Below are 18,052 nucleotides of genomic sequence, written 5' to 3' on the forward strand. Positions count from 1 at the left end.
AATTTTCATGGGACTCTGACCAAATATATAATAACCCCATCACACTTTTCCAAGATGCAAGGTGATCATGCTGCGTAGGAGTAATTCCACATCCAGATTGCGACAATGATGAAGCTGACCGAGATGAAGACAATGTACACGCCAAACAACAGGTGGTCGATGACTGCCCCCATCATCCTCCATTCTTTTGAGGTGTAGTTGCTCTGGAAGTGTTTGTCTATCTCAAGCTGGATGGCCATGAGACCTCTGCTCAGCCTCCTCAGTTAATCCAGTGTGGATTAGTCTAATATTTTGACTCAATCTGAATGATGCTGAGCTCTAGCAAATAATTCATGCTGTTACCAATTATAAGAATTGAAAATCATTATCAAAAGGATTCAAATTATCATTATCTAACAATTTCTTTCTGTGAAAATGAACACAGTTGGATTTTACTGCACAGTTGTTGATCATTGAGTCTCTTTGGCTGGTGGATCAAATGTTTTCTTCATCTTTTTAACTCACTAATGTTTTCAAATCTCTTATTTTACTATTGTCTTGCAGATGCAGATATAAAGTGCAGTGTGAGCTCAGGCACCAGGTCTTGTCTCAGTTAAGAGACTGTGTAAGTTGCACAGACATGTCTTGCTTTCTGCCCTCTCTTTTCATTTTATGTCAGGATTGTTTCCCTGAGATAATGTTTGTTTCTGCCTTCTGGAACTTCACTGAAGTTTCACACGTCGCCGGCCTCCGCTGATTTGGCAGATTTCACAATAACGGTACCTGGATATCTCCAGAAGTGACAAAATATAGTTCTTTGCCCAGTAAAGCCTTAAATCTTACTCATCAGAGAGATCCCAATTTGTTCATGTTATGATGGATTTTCTTTACCCACTGGAGTTAAACATGGAGTTCCACAGGGTTCAGTTCTCGAACCAATTTTTTTCACCGTCCAATCCAATCCAACTTTATTTGTAAAGCACTTTAAAACAACCACAGTGAACCAAAGAAGCTCACAAGAGGCGATAAGAGACCTCTAAAACAACTAAAATAAATGAAGACATAAAAACATGGATAAAAAACACATTAAATGAAACATTTAATGAAATTAAATTTAACATCAACAACTTAAACAGTGTCAAAGGCCAACGAGAAGAGGTGAGTTTAAAAAAGAGATTTAAAAACAGACAGGGAAGAGGCCTGTCTGATGAGGCAGATCATTCCACTGGTTAGGGGCCACAACAGCAAACGCATGGTCCCCTTACACATGCTTCCTCTTGGTGATATTATTAAAAAACACAATCTAATTGTCCATTGTTATGCCGATGACACAAAGTTGTACATTTCCATGAAGTCGTATGACAGCAATCAAGTTGCAAAGCTCCAGGAAAGTCACACAGACATTAGACATTTAGACCCGGATGACACATAACGTTTTACTTCTTGACACTGACAAAATGGAAGTTATGGTCCTTGGCCCTAACCATTACATTACATATCCAAAGCGACTTACAATAAGTGAATTTCAACATTTGGGTACAAACAAGAGCTAGAAGTAAGTAAGTGCTCAAACTATTTATGCTGCAGCTGGGGTTAATTGAAGAGTCTTGGTTGGTAGACTTGGTCGAATCACAGCCGCGCCAATCACAGACGCCAGTGGACAGGAAGCAGGTAGTAGACCGCCTCTGCTTCAGAAGGACCAATCCTCAACAGGGAATCCCACAGTTGGATTTGCATGCCTGGTAGAATCACTCATGGAAACAACACAATAAATATACACTAAACGGCAGCCAGTAGCGGCCGTAACACAGACAAATATTTCCTCTCCAGGCATAAGAAACCAAATACGGATGAAAACTTGATGTTTAATGTCATGGCATCCCAGGTAAAGTATCTTTTCTTGCTGCATATTCTGAATTTTACATATTACATATGAGGCTGAATACAGCATTAGCTGCTACATACTGTAAGTGATCATGTTTTCCTGTTTAATTTATCAATCAATAACAGTTTCTAATCTGTGTTCACTATAGCAACTGATTTTAATCTCCATGGTGTGGTTTCTAATGCAAGGTAAGTGTTATTAATATAAAGCTTGTATACAAGTATTTGTATACTTTCTATCATATAATGTCTGTGAAGGCTGACATATTTAAGCTCTTGTTTATATGTTGGGTTAGGGTTAGACGGGTATAAGCTATTTTTGAATACACTTTGATAGACTTTTTTTCCCCAGGAAGTCAAATCATGTAACCATAGCCGCTTTTGAATTTTGCCAGCAGCTCCATGCAGTGCCTTCACAGTGAATTGCTCTGAGCCAAACCAACCTGCCCTTCTGAAGGCTCTGACTCCGCTCTTTAACCTGAGCTCCATACGACCTGTCATGAACACATCAACAAGTACCAACGTCAACATTACCTTCATCATTTATGGAATATTGGGAGTGGTAAGTTTACATCTCTATCTAAAAAAGACATCTCTATGAGGAGTTTAGGTGTATAATATATTTTATATTGTTGAGTAAAAATCCTTTGGTCTGCTGTCTACAAACACATTCTTATAAGGATCCATGTGTTGAAATTGTTACTGTTGTCTTCCAGGATGAAAAGTCTCAACTCTTGATGACATACCTTTGGCTCTATCATGTAAGTCCTGCATTCACCCATTTCCAGGCAGTGATGATGTAGCAGTAGAGTTGTGTGATCAAGTGTAGCGACTGCTCTGTGCGCTGACAACAGGTTTGTTGTTTTAGAAGTGGATTAACGAGTTTATCAGCTGGGATCCAATCCAGTGCGGCTCAGACAATATTACTATCCTCAAAAAAAAATTGTGGGTGCCAGATATTGTGATCGAGCAATTGTAAGTCTGTTTATTTATTTTCATTTTAAACATATAGCTTCATTTTCATATTTAAACTCAGCAGAGAAAGTTAAGACTCCTAAACTTCTGCTCAAGGTGCCACATTTTCTCTGCTTTTTTTCCCCCCATCTTGCAGCATGGATGATAACGAGGCCCCTCAAGTTCCATATGTGTACTTATATAGCAATGGTTTGGTGTGGGAGTCTCGACCGGCCAAAGTTGTGAGCTCCTGTAACCTTGATATTTATACCTTCCCATTCGACATACAGAATTGCACTTTGACTTTCAACTCCTACCTCCACGAGAGTAAGAAAACTCAACTTTGATTTTTTTCAGTTTTCTTGGCAAGTTTGGACAAAAGCTTCAACCAGTTTTAATACATCTAAAGTAACTGCTGTGTAAGATTTGTATGGACAAGAAGCTATGAATGAATGATGAACTGATATTAAACTGGGTTTTTTTTGTTGATTACAGTGATGATCTTAGGGGTTGATACCTTCGTGTGTTTGTCTGTCCTCAGAGGAAGAAGTAGATGTTTCCCTGGAAACATCTGTAGAGCACATAATGGAACGCTCCAGACATTTTATGACCACAGTGGGAGAATGGGAGCTGCTGGATATCGACGCCTACAAACAAAGGGACAATGATTACAATGAAGTTCGATGTCATGTACGTTGATGGTGCTGTCTGTAAAATGCTCTAAATACACAAAAATGGCATTTTACACTCAGATTGTAAGAGTGTACATTTAGGTTAAAAACTATGTTATGAATTTGACTTACTGGAGTGCATAATTCTAAGATATTCAAACATTGTTATACAGCAACAGTAAATATGTGTGTCAAAATACAGTTTATCACAGAAGGTTTGAAAAGTCCACAATCTTTTGATTCGGTTCCCTTCACAGATTCAAAAAACCTGTGCAGGAAGTTGACAATAAAACGCATTTAGGGAAATCTTAGTTATAGTTTAAGATTAGTTAAATTCTGCTTGAGCTGTGTGATTTGATGCTTTAGCCCGCAGCTGAATGTTGACAGCATGCTCATTGTCTTTTGAGTTAATAAGAGCCTTATGGTACAATAAATATTCTGTCGTGAATTTAAATATTATTTTATCAAGTAAATAGTGATTAATACAGTGTACTGGTTGAGCAACTATACATTTACAATTTTCATTTTACATTTTCTGTACAAATGGTTCCTGACAAACCTTTTTCCTTCATCTTGCTTCTGTAGATCAGACTGAGGCGCCGAGCGACGCTGTACGTTGTGAACCTGCTGATTCCCAGCATCTTCCTCATCACCATTGACCTCTTCAGTTTCCTGCTGCCTCCACAAAGTGTGGACAGATCCTCCTTCAAGATGACCCTCATCCTGGGCTACACCGTCTTCCTGCTCATCATGAACGACCTGCTGCCCACAACTGGAAACACTGTACCACTCCTAAGTTAGTGGTTTTCAGAGAAAGCACATGTTTGAATGTGTTTGGTCCTTTTAAATATAATTATGAGCATATAACTATGTATACATGAAACTAATGTTAATATAACTGTGTGAAATGTGTTGACTTATATTATTTAAAAAACAATACTTTTCAGTTTTCACCTCACTGAAGAATTCCTGGACGTCCAGAAATCAGCTAATAACAGATAAAGACAGTTGGAGCAAAGCCAGTCTGGGATTGGCACAGCAGCTCCATGTGGAGGATGAATTGATGTAAACCTTTATTGGTGAGGGGTCCATGTCCCACCTGTCTTGTTGTTTGTTTCTTTGCTTTACATCAGATGTGTTCTTCTCTCTCTGCCTGGCTCTGATGGTTGCCAGTCTACTGGAGACAATCCTCATCACCAACCTGCTGTGCGGCTCCGTCAAAGACTCTCCAGTCCCTCACTGGATCCAAGTGCTCGTTCTTCAGATTTTAGGTTTTCTTGTTTTCCTGCCACGCAAAGCTAAAAATTCAGGTATTTATCTTATTAGTGGTTAAACACAGTATACAATATAAGTATAAATCAGAGATTTTCAAGTTTTAATTCACAAGAAATAGTTTAAGCATGATAATTGATCATAAACTTTGAGGAAAGGTACTTAAAACTGTCTGGATTTCTTTTTTATTTTTTTATATATAGACATGGAGCAAAGTGTTGCAGTGATAAAGCTTGATGCTGTTGAGGGACCTCCACAGGAGAAGGGGCCAGTGGTGGAGGACAGGGTCTTGCAGGAGCTGAGAAGCCTGGCCACGGACCTCAGGGCTCTCCGCCTCCAGGTGGAGCAGCGGCTTGATGGAAGCCAAAGCTCGGAGGATTGGATCCAGGTGGGTTTAATCATAGACCGCCTGCTGTTCGGCATCTACATCCTCTTCATATCAGTCAGCTTCATTACCATCATCATTATCTGGAATAACTCAAACAGTCAGTAAACAACTGCTTTGTGTTTTAAAAAGGTTCCATTCATGTGAATAGTGACCTGATAGTGACTCAAATGTTTCAGTTATGACCAATGTCATTTTGCTTTCTTGGAGAAACATTGCTGTATGGTTTATTCTACACTTCTACAATGTACTAATGTTTAGCGCAACAATCGCTCATTATATTATATCTAGTCGTTATTTAAATTATTAGATTTGCTGTGGAATTGTATTCAAAATAAAAGTACTTGAACAAAATTCTGTCTGTTTTTGATTGACATTTATTTCAAGCATAACAATAATGCCCTTCAGAAATTATGAAATGGTGATCAATCAACTCTAAAAAAAAATACCATAAATTCTGATAATGCGTTCCACTCAAATGGGAACAGTACACATTACGGTACATAATCAAGGTACATGGACAGGGACGGATTTTAAGCCATTTGGTCTTGCTCACTGTCTTCATAATTGGTCCTTAATGTTTTAGTTGTGTTCAAATTCACCGCTGCGTCAAGAGTCTGTGAAATTACATAAGGGGCAGGTAACAACAAATGTCTTCATGTACTTGAGGATAAGTTTCATCTAAAATCCCCACAATACATATACACATGTATAATAAGCTGATTCTGCACTTCAAAATGATTTTCAATGCCTATTTATCTTGAAAAGTGGACAAGTTTCACCCAATTTATCTGTAACTCAGTATTTGTGAAGTAAAGCTCCATGAGTCAAGTGTATATAAAACTCCTACATGTTATTGATTTTCATAGGATAGTCCGAAGATATGCTGCAGTTAGGATTCAAGTCACTTTAATTAAATTTTTTATAAATTTTTGATCAATGTAGTTCTCCCTGTCTCTTCTGTTGGTTAACTTAACCAAAAATAAGCACATGGACGAACAGCAGCAGTGTACAACTGATTCTAACTCCCAACAACTTCTAACAAAGAAATTGTTGTTCAACAAACATGAGTGTCCATATTCTACAGTTGTGTTTTTCCACATCCGTTAATTTATATTCTTCTATTCACAAGACTTTAAAAGAATTTTCCTTTTTTTATTTTTTATCTGGAGCAATAAATACAGTTGTGGTTGTTAAGTCATTAGTTGACAGACTTTATTTTTTGGGTACATTTTGAATAGTTTATGTAGCACAGAAGGGCAGTATCAGGGGGTAGGTGTGGCAACTCAGCTCATCAGGGGAGTCCGATCACCTGAGGAAGTTGTGATTAGGAGGATCTCTTGGGCAGGTGAGGCCCTTTTGTCTGCCACAAAGTCAAGCTGGGGAGGTGCATGTGCGTGTGTCAATGCTTGGGAGGCAGCTGAGACGACATTGGTATGATTGTTCATTTAATTAGGCTTTTCATGTGAACTGTGTCTGTGAACTTAGGGGATAATTAACTATTTACATGATGGTTTAGATTGGATTGGCAATGTTATGAGTTTGTGTAGAGTTGTTAATTTGAGTTGGGAAATGTTCTGGGATCTAGTGTTTGCTATTCATAATTATTATAGATTTGATTATAATCTGATTTGATTAATTTTCTTTGTAAATATGGAAGTAGAAGTGAGGGAGGTAAATTCATTAAATGTACTAAAGATTGAAAGGATGATTCATTCTTAAAAAATAAATCAGTTTATCTAAAATAGATTCGAAAGACACTCGTCTAGATCATTTAATAAATAGCACTGTATTATTAAATGGTGTAAGTTCATTTTCACCTTTTAGATCTATGACTTAACTTTAGAAAGTCATAGATGTTGGTGTGATTTTGCATTCATTCGATTAACTAACTTCATTTTGTTCCTTTCTAGGTTATCAACCTATACGTACTGTATTCAATGATGTCAATAAAGGGATGAACATTGTATGGAGTTGTTCGGTGTCCTCTGTTTCCCTCTATGCCTAAAAAAAAACAAACATAGTTTTTGTACTTTTAATTTAAATTGGGTCAGATTAGGTTAGTGGTTGTGGTTCTGCTTAAATCCTGAGAGAAATAATGTTAGTCATTGCAGTCTCCCATTAAGTTGCACAAACATGTATACATGTATGTTCAGTGCCAGCAGGAGCTCTCTTTGCACATGGTCACATCGTTGGTTGTGGAGGTCGTTTGTTCCCTCAGAAACATCGAGCATGAGTCCAACTGTCGGCATCATCTCAGGTTTACTCCTAATGTCAGGTAACAATTCACCTTTTTATAACTCTGAGTAATTTGTGTGTTTTAGGCTGGGGTGTAGGTTTTGATCAGGTCCTGGATGTAGGCTGGACCGGATCCGTTTGTAGCATGGAACACAAGCAATATAGTCTTGAAGCAGATGTGAGCGGCGGAGGGAGCGGTGTAGCATGAGAGAACTTTGGTAAGCTGAAGACCAGTTGAGCTGCTGCATTCTGGATGAGCTGCAGAGGTCGTATGGCACATGCAGGGAGACCAGCCAGGAGAGCGTTGCAGTAGAGATGACAAGAGCCTGGACCAGAACCTGTGCCGCTTTCTGGGTTAGAAGAGGCTGTATCCTTCTGATGTTGTGCAACATGTATCTGCAAGATCAAGCTCACTCCCAGGTTACGGTATGAGAGGGAGCTGGGGGTGATCGTCAGGTCTGTGGTGGGAGAGCCCTTTCCTGGAAGGAAAAGAAACTCTGTCTTGTCGAGATTGAGTTTCAAGTGATTGTCACACATTCATTGAGAGATGTCAGTCAGACAAGCAGAGTTCCGTTCTGCTATGTGTGTTTTGGACCGGGGAAAAGAGAGAATGAGTTGGGTGTCATCAGCGTAGCTGTGATAGGAGAAACCATGAGAGTGAATGACAGAACCAAGAGAGTTGGTGTACAGAGAGAAGAGGAGAGGGCCCAGGACAGAACCCTGAGGAATCCCAGTAGTTAGAGGACAAGGTTCCAACACAGATCCTCTCCAGGTTACTCTGTATGTTCGGTTTGAAGATAGGATGAGAGTAGGACAGGTGCAGAGCCTGAGACACATAGTTCCTGAAGGGAGGAAGTAAGGATCTGGTGGTTAACTGTGTCAAATGCTGCAGAAAGGTCCAAGAGGAAAACACCTCAGGGAAGCCCTACCTGAACACCCCAGTCACCCTGGATGGTATTACCATGGCCTCCAGTTCTACTGTAAGGAACCATGGAGTTGTAATTGACCCCGACTTGTCATTTGACTCTCACATACAACAAGTCTGTAACTCAGCCTTCTTCCTCCCGCGCAATATAACAAAAATTAGAAACGTCCTGACATTCAAGGTTGCGGAAAAGCTTGTTCCTGCCTTTATTTCGTCTAGACTAGATTACTTTAACTCATTATCAGGATGCTCTACAAAGTCTCTGAGGAGTCTTCAATTGGTTCAGAATGCAGCAAAAGGGGTACTGATGGGAACCAGGAAAATAGATCATATCGCTCCCTGTAAAATTTTAAATAGAATTTAAAATCCTCCTCCTCACATATCGTGATCAGGATCTGCCATATCTCAAAGACATGATTATTCCTTATCATCCAAATTGACCACTCTGGTCAGAAATTGGAAGGAAATGGAGGCCTGTTTGTGGTTCCCAGAGTCTCTAAAAGCTTTCAGCTACCAAGCTGCTCTTCTCTGGATCCAACTCCCTCTTTGGGTCCAGGAAACAGACACTAAAGTCAAACTTAAAGCTTTCCTCTTTAATAAAGCTTTATAGTTAGACCTGGTTCAAGTGAACTCTGAACCATTCACTTAGTTATGCTGCCATAGATCTAGAATGCTGGGGGAACAGCCATTATGCAGCTCGCTCTCTCTCACCTCTCTGTTTTCTCTCACTCTGCAACCTTTATGATGAAAAGAGCCATTTTTGTCCCCCCTTCTCACAAATAAATCAATTGCCTCGATCTCGATTTTTTTTTTGCCTCATGTGGATACGATATGGAGGCTCCACAGCCACACCTAGCATCAACAAAAAAACAAACAAAAACAAACAGCTCAAAGACCACATGGAAAGAAACAATTCAGACCACTGAAGGATTTGTGCATTAGAGCTAATTAGAGTAATGTGAAGTTTACAGTGTGGTGAGATAAGAGGTGCAATCAATGAACCGCATAATTTCCTAAATAATTTCTGTAAACGGTCTACTCACCTAATGTTAATGCTGATCCACGCAAGGACACTCAATAAAAGCCAGTGGCTCAGGCTGATTCCTCATTCCCACAACCTGCTCCTTTACTGTGCAGACCAGCTGTGAGTCTCCAGGTGTTTTGTGTCTTGAATTACCAACCAGAATTGACTGTCACTGTCAGGATGGCACTTTCAGAGTGGACCAGTGTTTTCCTGGGAGAAGCCAACGGCGTCCTGGATGGAGACACTTGGAATCTGGAGTTTGATCCCTCTATTCGAGCCAACACTCCAGAGCCAGGATGGAAGGAATACGTCAGTAACACTAGTGCAAGGTCAGTGAACTGGACTTAAATTATCTAGACGATACAGACCGTCTATACAGTCTAATGTACAGCACATATGTGATTCTCTCTTAAAGCATAGACTAGAAAAATAATTAGATTATACAAGTGAATAAACATGTGTATGATGAAAAGAGAGAGAGATTAAATAATGTAGTACTCCGCAGTTGTGTGAGACATTAAGACATGAGGACAGGCCTGTTAAAGGAAACATACAGATATAAATAACACCAACACTACATGACATTACTTTTGCTGTGATTTAGAAAATAAGGGTCACTTGTCATCTTAAAGGTTTCAGTGCACCCAGTGTCAAAGGATGAAGGATGTAGAGAAGGCATCTGCAACAGAGAGTGAGCTGAGCTTTGTCAATCTTCAGCTTTAGGCTGTTCTTTGTAACAGCATAAAACAAATGTTCACATTTGTCCCAAATGTAATTTGGTGTGATGCTTCTTGAGCTAAGCTTTTTCTGTCCATGTACACTGTACTCTGAGCTTGAACCAAAGACTCTTGAGTGGCTCCACTTGTCCACATCGTGGTGCGATCCAAGGTGCAATCAATGCACCACATAATTCCATAATTTCTGCAGAGGTTAACCTAATGATCATGATCATTCAAGGACACTTGCACATTTCATTACTTGGACAGGATTCACAACTAACCATATAGACAGTAGGTCGTGGCATAAGTGTTTTGTATCATTGTAGTATTGTTGTGAATATTGTTGATGCAAATTTTGTTGAAATACCAACACCAACTTGTTTTGTTTTGGTTGTTTCTTTTACTTGGGGAGTGGGGATAGTGGGCTGAGTAACCTGCTACCCACTTAAAATGCTTCAGACTTTACTCATTTTGTTAGCCTTTAAAATTCCACAATTGGTTGACCTCCAGTAGGTGGGTAAGAATTTGGTGGGTAGATGGGTTGGTTGGTAGATGGGTACGTAGAGGGCTGAAACCAGAGGACGCCTGTTTTCATTCCATGTTATTTGCATCTGACCAGCAGGTGTGACCCCGATGCTGCTGTGGGCACATGCCACTATCTCCAATTCACACATTGAGCTATAGTTTTAATGTGCTTTTAATGAAAGTTACCCACATTATTTGCCAGTGGCACTATCTATGTCTTTGCTGTACTGAGGTTTAGTGTTTAGTCTTGCAAGAGTTAGTTTCTCAGGTAAGTAGCAGCTGTCTTTTCTGTCTGCCATTTGTAACACAAACTATTATTTCCTCTCCAGGCATAAGAAACCAAAGACGGATAAACACATGATATTTAATGTCATGGCATCCCAGGTAAAATATCTTTTCTTGCTGCATATTCTGAAATTTACATATTACACCTGAGGCTGAACAGAGCATTGGTTGTTACATACTGTAAGTGATCATGTTTTCCTATATAGTTTATCGATCAATAACTGTTTCTAATCTGTGTTCACTATAGCGGCTGATTTTAATCTCCATGGTGTGGTTTCTAATGCAAGGTAAGTGTTATTAATATAAAGCTTGTATACAAGTAGGGGGTGTGCAGAAGACTTCATGGTCGCAAGTTCAACTCCACCCCTGGCAGGTTTGTACTCAATTCCCTTCTAAGTCGCTTTGGATAAAAGTGTCTGCTAAATGACATGTAAAGTACAAAGTATGTAAAAGTGCAAGTATACATAAGTCAAATCATGTAACCATAGCAACTTTTGAATTTTGCCAGCAGCTCCATGCAGTGCCTTCACAGTGAATTGCTCTGAGCCAAACCAACCTGCCCTTCTGAAGGCTCTGACTCCACTGTTTAACCTGAGCTCCATACGACCTGTCATGAACACATCAACATGTACCAACGTCAACATTAGCTTGACCATTTATGGAATATTAGGAGTGGTAAGTTTACATCTCTATCTAAAAAACCAAGAAATCTCGATGAGGAGTTTAGGTGTAGGTGTATAATTAAGGATTATATTTTTACTAATGAGTAAAAATCCTTTGGGCTGCTGTCTACAAACACATCCTTATAAGGATCCATGTGTTGAAATCGTTACTCTTGTCTTCCAGGATGAAAAGTCTCAACTCTTGATGTCATACCTTTGGCTATATTATGTAAGTTGTGCATTCACCCATTTCCAGGCAGTGATGATGTAGCAGTAGAGTTGTGTGATCAAGTGTAGCGTCTGCTCTGTGCGCTGACAACAGGTTTGTTGTTTTAGAGGTGGATGAACGAGTTTGTCAGCTGGGATCCAATCCAGTGCGGCTCAGACAGGATTTCTCTCCCCAGAAACAAATTTTGGTTGCCAGATATTGTGATCAATGAGTTGTGAGTCCATTTATTTATTTTCATTGAGTAATTTACTGAAATGACTCGGCACTGTAATTTAATTTTATTAAATATTTTCAGCTTTAAATGCATACATATTTGGTACTTTAGTGAGAACTGACACAACATTTACAGTAATATTAGTCAATATTACACTTTTACTCTCAAACGGGATCAATGTATTGTTTTTACTGTTGGCCTCACCATAGCATCTTATGTAAATATAGTAGCTATGGAAAAAGGGATTTTTTTTTCCACAATATAATTTAGTTCCAAGCAAATTGTGTGCTATTGTGTGTAAACATGTAGTTTTGTTTTTAAATCCAAACCCAGCAGAGAAAATTAAGACTCCTCAACTTCTGCTAAAGGTGCCACATTTTCTCTGCTTTTTTCCATCTTGCAGTATGGAAGAAAACTCGGCCCCTGAGGTTTCATATGTGTACTTACATAGCGATGGTTTGATGTTGTATACTCTACCGGCCAAAGGTGTGAGCTTCTGTAACCTTGATATTTATACCTTCCCATTTGACGTACAGAATTGCACTTTCACTTTCAACTCCTTCCTCCTCGTAGGTAAGAAAGCTAAACTTTAATTTCAAAGAGTTTTCTTGGCAAATTTTGAGTAAGCTTCGAGTAAGATTTGTACAGACAAGACGCTAAGAATGAATGATGAAATGTTCTGATTTTATTTTTAAAACAACCACTTACATGCAATGCATTGTTGTGCATTTTGTTACTTTTTGTCATCACATGTAGTGTTTGATATCAACACAGAAAAGTCTAATGCAATGAGGAAATGTCAGTTTGAGTCAGTTATTGAAAATGCATGTGGGACAGTTTTTGTTACGGTGATGGTCTTAGAAGTTGATACCTTCCTGTGTTTGTCTCTCCTCAGCGACAGAATTAAAGGTTTTCCTGGACCATTCTGTAGAGTTCATGACAGAGCGCTCCAAAAATTTAATGACCACAATGGGAGAATGGGAGCTGCTGGATATCACCACCACCCAAAAGCATGGGAAGTATTACAGCGATGATCTTCAATGTCATGTACGTTGATATTACTGTTTGTAAAATGCTCTAAATACACACAAATGGCATTTTACACTCAGATTGTAAGAGTGCACGTTTAGGTTAACATCTGTCATGAATTTGATTTACTTAAAGATATTTTCTGAGAAAATATCTTGAGTGAATAATTCTAAGATATTCAAACATTGTTATACAGCAACAGTACATATTTGTGTCAAAATACACTATCATAGCACAGAAGGTTTAAAAAGTCCAGAATCTTTTGATTCGATTTCCTTCACAGATTCAAAAAACGTGAGCAGGAAATGACAATAAAATGCATTTAGGGAAAACTTAGTTATAGCTCATGATTAGTCAAATTCTGCTTCACCTGCAGCTGTGTGATTTGGTGCTTTAGCAGCTGAATGCTGACAGCATGCTCATTGTTTTTTGAGTTAATAAGAGCCTTATGGTACAATAAATATTCTGCCAGCCAGTGTCCAATCATGAATTTAAATATTTTCTTTTTTGAAGTAATTTAATTAGTGATTAATAAATTGTACTGATTGAGCAATTATACATTTTTCATTTTCATTTTAATGTACATTTTCCTGACAACCTTTTTTTTGTCCTTCATCTTGTGTCTGTAGATCAGATTGAAGCGCAGAGCCTCACTTTATGTTGTGAACCTGCTGATTCCCAGCATCTTCCTCATCACCATTGACCTCTTCAGTTTCCTGCTGCCTCCACAAAGTGTGGACAGGTCCTCCTTCAAGATGACCCTCATCCTGGGCTACACCGTCTTCCTGCTCATCATGAACGACCTGCTGCCCACAACTGGACACGCTGTACCTCTCCTAAGTTAGTGGTTTTCAGAGAAAGCACATGTTAGTCGTGAGCAGATAACTGTGTGTGTGTGTGTGTGTGTGTGTGTGTGTGTGTGTATGTATCTATCCATCCATAAATTACCGGTTGGAGCGTGAGATCCACACCTTAAAGGTGCAGTATATATAGTTGTGAAGTTGTGTGTTGCAGCTCAATATCTCTCACTTTCCCGTGTGTACATGGGTCTTCTCTGGGTTCTCCAGTTTCCTCACACAGTCCAAAAAAGAGAAAACAAGCCGATTTGGGGATTAGGCAAAGTGGACAAAATTGACCGTGAGAGTGAATGGTGGTTTGTCTGTAAGTGGCTCTGAAGGACTGGAGACCTGTCCAGGGTGTACCCACCTTTTGCCCTATGTCAGCTGGGATTGGCACCAGCAACTCCATGTGGAGGATGAATTTATGTTAACCTATATTGTTGCGGGGTCCGTGTCCCACTGCTCTTGTTTTCTATTTGTTTTTATACTTTACATCAGATGTGTTCTTCTCTCTCTGCCTGGCTCTGATGGTTGGCAGTCTACTGGAGACAATCGTCATCACCAACCTGCTGTGCGGCTCTGTCAAAGTCTCTCCAGTTCCTCACTGGATCCAAGTGCTCGTTCTTCAGATTTTAGGTTTTCTTGTTTTCCTGCCACGCAAAGCTAAAAATTCAGGTATTTATCTTATTAGTGGTTAAACACAGTATAAAATATAAGTATAAATCAGAGATTTGCAAGTTTTAATTCACAAGAAATAGTTTAAGCATGATAGTTGATCATAAACTTTGAGGAAAGGGAGGAGGCAATACTGAAAACTGTCTGGATTTCTTTTTTATTTTTTATATATAGACATGGAGCAAAATGTTGCAGTGATAAAGCTTGATGCTGTTGTGGGACCTCTACGGGAGAAGGGGCCAGTGGTGGAGGACAGGGTCGTGCAGGAGCTGAGAAGCCTGGTCGCGGACCTCCGGGCTCTCCGCCTCCAGGTGGAGCAGCAGCGGCTTGATGGAAGCCAAAGCTCGGAGGATTGGATCCAGGTGGGTTTCATCATAGACCGCCTGCTGTTCGGCATCTACATCCTCTTCATATCCGTCAGCTTCATTACCATCTCCATTATCTGGCATAACTCATACAGTCAGTAAACAACTGCTTTGTGTTTTAAAAAAGGTTCCATTCATGTGAATAGTGACCTGATAGTGACTCAAATGTTTCAGTTATGACCAATGTCATTTTGCTTTCTTGGAGAAACATTGCTGTAGCACTTATGGTTTATTCTACACTTCTACAATGTACTAATGTTTAGCGCAACAATCGCTCATTATATTATATCTAGTCGTTATTTAAATTATTAGATTAGATGTGATGTGGAATTGTATTCAAAATTAAAAGTACTTGAACAAAATTCTGTCTGTTTTCGATTGACATTTATTTCAAACATAACAATAATGCCCTTCAGAAATGATCAAATAGTGATCAATCAAAGAATCAACTCTCAAAACCCCCCCATCAATTCTGAAAATGTGTTACACTGAAATGGGAACAGTACAAATTACGGTACACAATCCATGTCACAAATACGTGGACAGCGGTTGAGGTCAGGCATGGATGTTAATCGATGTGGTCTTGCTCACTGTCTTCAAAACTGATCCTTAATGTTTTGGATTTGAATTCAAGTCTCTGTGTCAGAGACGTAAAAGCACCGCTGCATCAAGAGTCTGTGAAATTACAAGTAAGGGGCAGGTAACAACATATGTCTTCATGTACTTGAGGATAGGGTTAATCTAAAATCCCCACAATACATGTACACACATGTAATAAACTGATTCTGCAGTTAAAAATGATTTTCAACGTCTATTTATCTTGAAAAGTAGATAAGTTTGACCCAGTTGATCTGTAACTCAGTATTTTGTGAAGACGGCTCTTACTACCACGAGACCACACACACTTAACAGCCACTTCTGACCCAATGTTAATGTTTTTAGTGCTGCCTGCTGAAAGTCAAGCCTTCTAAGCTTCTGTTCATCTTTATCTTCATTTTTTGATAAATGTAGTTCTCCCTGTCTCTTCTTTTTGTTAACTTAACCAAAAATAAGCACATGGACAAACAACAGATTCTAACAACTCAAGGTTTAGTTGTTGAAAAATGAAACGGGTGAGTGTTTACCAAAGGTGCTGAACAACAACTTCTTTGTGTCCATATTGTACAGTAGTGTGTTTTTCCACATCTATCTATTTCACAACAGTTTAAAAGAATATACTTTAGTTATTTGTTTATTTTTTTTATCTGGAGCAATAAAACCAGTTATCATTTAAGGATTTGTGGTCGAGCCCTAAATGTTTTTTACTCAAAACCATGTAGTATCATATATCTACAGTTTGAATTTGTTAAGTCATGTGATTGTAAATATTTCTGTGTGATTTTGTGTGCTACTTATTCATGTTGCTGAGACAAAACTACTCACAAATATTAAAAAAAATAAGATTGCTGCACAAACATGTATGTATGTATGTTCAGTGCCGGTAGGAGCTCTCTTTGCACATGGTCACGTCGTTGGTTGTGGAGGTCGTTTGTTCCCTCAGAAACATCGAGCATGAGTCCAACTGTCGGCATCACCTCAGGTTTACTCCTAATGTCAGGTAACAATTCACCTTTTTATTACTGTGAGTAATTTGTGTTTTATTTTCCATTCTGACGCATGTACAGCTCTGTGAATAATAAGCAGCAATCTAATCATAACTGTAGTTTATTCTGTTTAAGATCTAAGTGAGAGGAAAAAAAGCTTGAAATTCTTCATCCGTCGTCTGTTTCATTATTAATCTTTAATACACATTCAGGGATTTTATTCCAGTGTTGATAAAAGAGTGGTGAACAAATTAAACCTTTTAGAGGATTAAAAGTGATAAAAGAAGTAAATAAATACATACAATAAATAAAGATAATTTAGGTAGATAGAAAGGTAGTTTATCATATCTTCACTGTTTCCTGATCAAATATAAAATAACCCCATCAAACTTTTCCAAGATGCAAGGTGGTCATGCTGTGTGGGAGTTATTCCACATCCTGATTGCAACAATAATGATGAAGCTGACCGAGATGAAGGCAATGTACAAGCCAAACAACAGGCGGTCGATGACTGCCCCCATCATCCTCCATTCCGCTGAGGTATTGTTGATATACTATACAATGGCCACTGTAGTTGCCTCACACTGTTTTTTATTAAATGTCCCTAATTGTATTTTACTGACTAATAACTAGTACGAATTGGCACGTTTTTGTGTTGGTACGACAAGCACGCTCAGACAAGGTCGCTCATTTACGTAGGGTGCAAATTGCAAAATGGCCGACTTCCAGTTGAATTGAGGCGAAGGTTACGGTCAACTATTTTGTTCGTCTTGGTAACATCTTCCCACCAAGTTTCGGGAAATTCAGTGGAACTCAATTTTGTCTCTGTTTAAACCTTAGGGGACACTATAGAGCCCTTGAGTAATGCACGGGTCCGGGAACTATGCCAACATCGCATGTTGCCAGATCTGACCTCCATGCAAAGTTTCAAGCGCTTTTTTGCATGTTAACCCCCTCAAAAATGACTGCAAAGCCATGGATATAATAATAATTAATTAATAAAAGGATAACAACTGTTTTGGCCCCCTAATAATGATATGATAATAATGATGATAATAATAATAGTAACCTCTAGGAGATGGGTTGAAGAAGACTGTGACTCTGTTGCTCTTCTTCACTGGAGGAATGAAAACAACAACAGCCAGGTATTGTAACACAAGGACATTTTGAACATCGCCGACGGCACAGTGGTTACACGCATGACCACGATTATTTGGATAAATACCCTTTTTTGTCATTTATGGGGGAAATTTACTGCAATTCACAAATGTTGATGTCAGTGGGGAGAAGTTTTGCTCTCTGAATATCGTTTATTTACAGCCCAGAAATTGTTAAGAGACTTTTGGTTTCCTTTGATGTTTTTATTGTTACACAAAGACACTCATTACACTCACTAACAGAGAAGGCATCAGTGTAATTACAGAGGTGGAAAGTAAAGAATCACATTTACTCGCGTTACTGTAATTGACTAGGTGTTTGTGTTCTTGTGTACTAAAATTTATAATTTTACTTTTACTCACGTATGTTTTTGGAAGTACTGTACTTCACTAAATCACATCCGTTACTAAGTAAAAAAAAAAAACGTTGGCCTGAAT

At 38.9% G+C, this 18,052-nt stretch overlaps 2 protein-coding genes across 2 annotated transcripts; both read left to right on the forward strand.

Annotated features, from left to right (window-relative positions):
* Window positions 1–1,782: 1,782 nt before the first annotated feature.
* Window positions 1,783–5,456, forward strand: LOC131465202 (5-hydroxytryptamine receptor 3C-like). Its single transcript, XM_058637629.1, has 10 exons — window positions 1,783–1,864; window positions 2,013–2,052; window positions 2,259–2,425; window positions 2,580–2,624; window positions 2,732–2,838; window positions 2,975–3,144; window positions 3,359–3,507; window positions 4,074–4,284; window positions 4,622–4,798; window positions 4,964–5,456. The coding sequence occupies exons 1-10, from the start codon at window positions 1,841–1,843 to the stop codon at window positions 5,251–5,253; spliced, it is 1,380 nt and encodes a 459-aa protein (XP_058493612.1). The 5' UTR covers window positions 1,783–1,840; the 3' UTR covers window positions 5,254–5,456.
* A 4,016-nt stretch (window positions 5,457–9,472) lies between these two features.
* LOC131465200 (5-hydroxytryptamine receptor 3C-like) lies at window positions 9,473–15,153 on the forward strand. The gene is made up of 11 exons (XM_058637627.1): window positions 9,473–9,661; window positions 10,906–10,960; window positions 11,109–11,148; window positions 11,370–11,536; window positions 11,708–11,752; window positions 11,860–11,966; window positions 12,370–12,539; window positions 12,862–13,013; window positions 13,625–13,835; window positions 14,333–14,509; window positions 14,684–15,153. The coding sequence occupies exons 1-11, from the start codon at window positions 9,513–9,515 to the stop codon at window positions 14,974–14,976; spliced, it is 1,566 nt and encodes a 521-aa protein (XP_058493610.1). The 5' UTR covers window positions 9,473–9,512; the 3' UTR covers window positions 14,977–15,153.
* Window positions 15,154–18,052: the final 2,899 nt, after the last annotated feature.

Source organism: Solea solea, chromosome 9 (assembly GCF_958295425.1).
Source record: "Solea solea chromosome 9, fSolSol10.1, whole genome shotgun sequence".
In the NCBI taxonomy this organism is placed as follows: domain Eukaryota; kingdom Metazoa; phylum Chordata; class Actinopteri; order Pleuronectiformes; family Soleidae; genus Solea; species Solea solea.

What these genes read in the sequence shown, in the direction of transcription:
- LOC131465200 (XM_058637627.1), top strand. Translation starts at nt 9,513, where the DNA reads ATGGCACTTTCAGAGTGGACCAGTGTTTTCCTGGGAGAAGCCAACGGC. An exon ending in GTCAGTAACACTAGTGCAAG is followed by an intron (nt 9,662 to 10,905) that starts GTCAGTGAACTG and finishes TTTCCTCTCCAG; the next exon opens with GCATAAGAAACCAAAGACGG. An exon ending in GGTGTGGTTTCTAATGCAAG is followed by an intron (nt 11,149 to 11,369) that starts GTAAGTGTTATT and finishes GAATTTTGCCAG; the next exon opens with CAGCTCCATGCAGTGCCTTC.
- LOC131465202 (XM_058637629.1), top strand. Translation starts at nt 1,841, where the DNA reads ATGTTTAATGTCATGGCATCCCAG. An exon ending in CATACCTTTGGCTCTATCAT is followed by an intron (nt 2,625 to 2,731) that starts GTAAGTCCTGCA and finishes TTGTTGTTTTAG; the next exon opens with AAGTGGATTAACGAGTTTAT. An exon ending in GATATTGTGATCGAGCAATT is followed by an intron (nt 2,839 to 2,974) that starts GTAAGTCTGTTT and finishes CCCATCTTGCAG; the next exon opens with CATGGATGATAACGAGGCCC.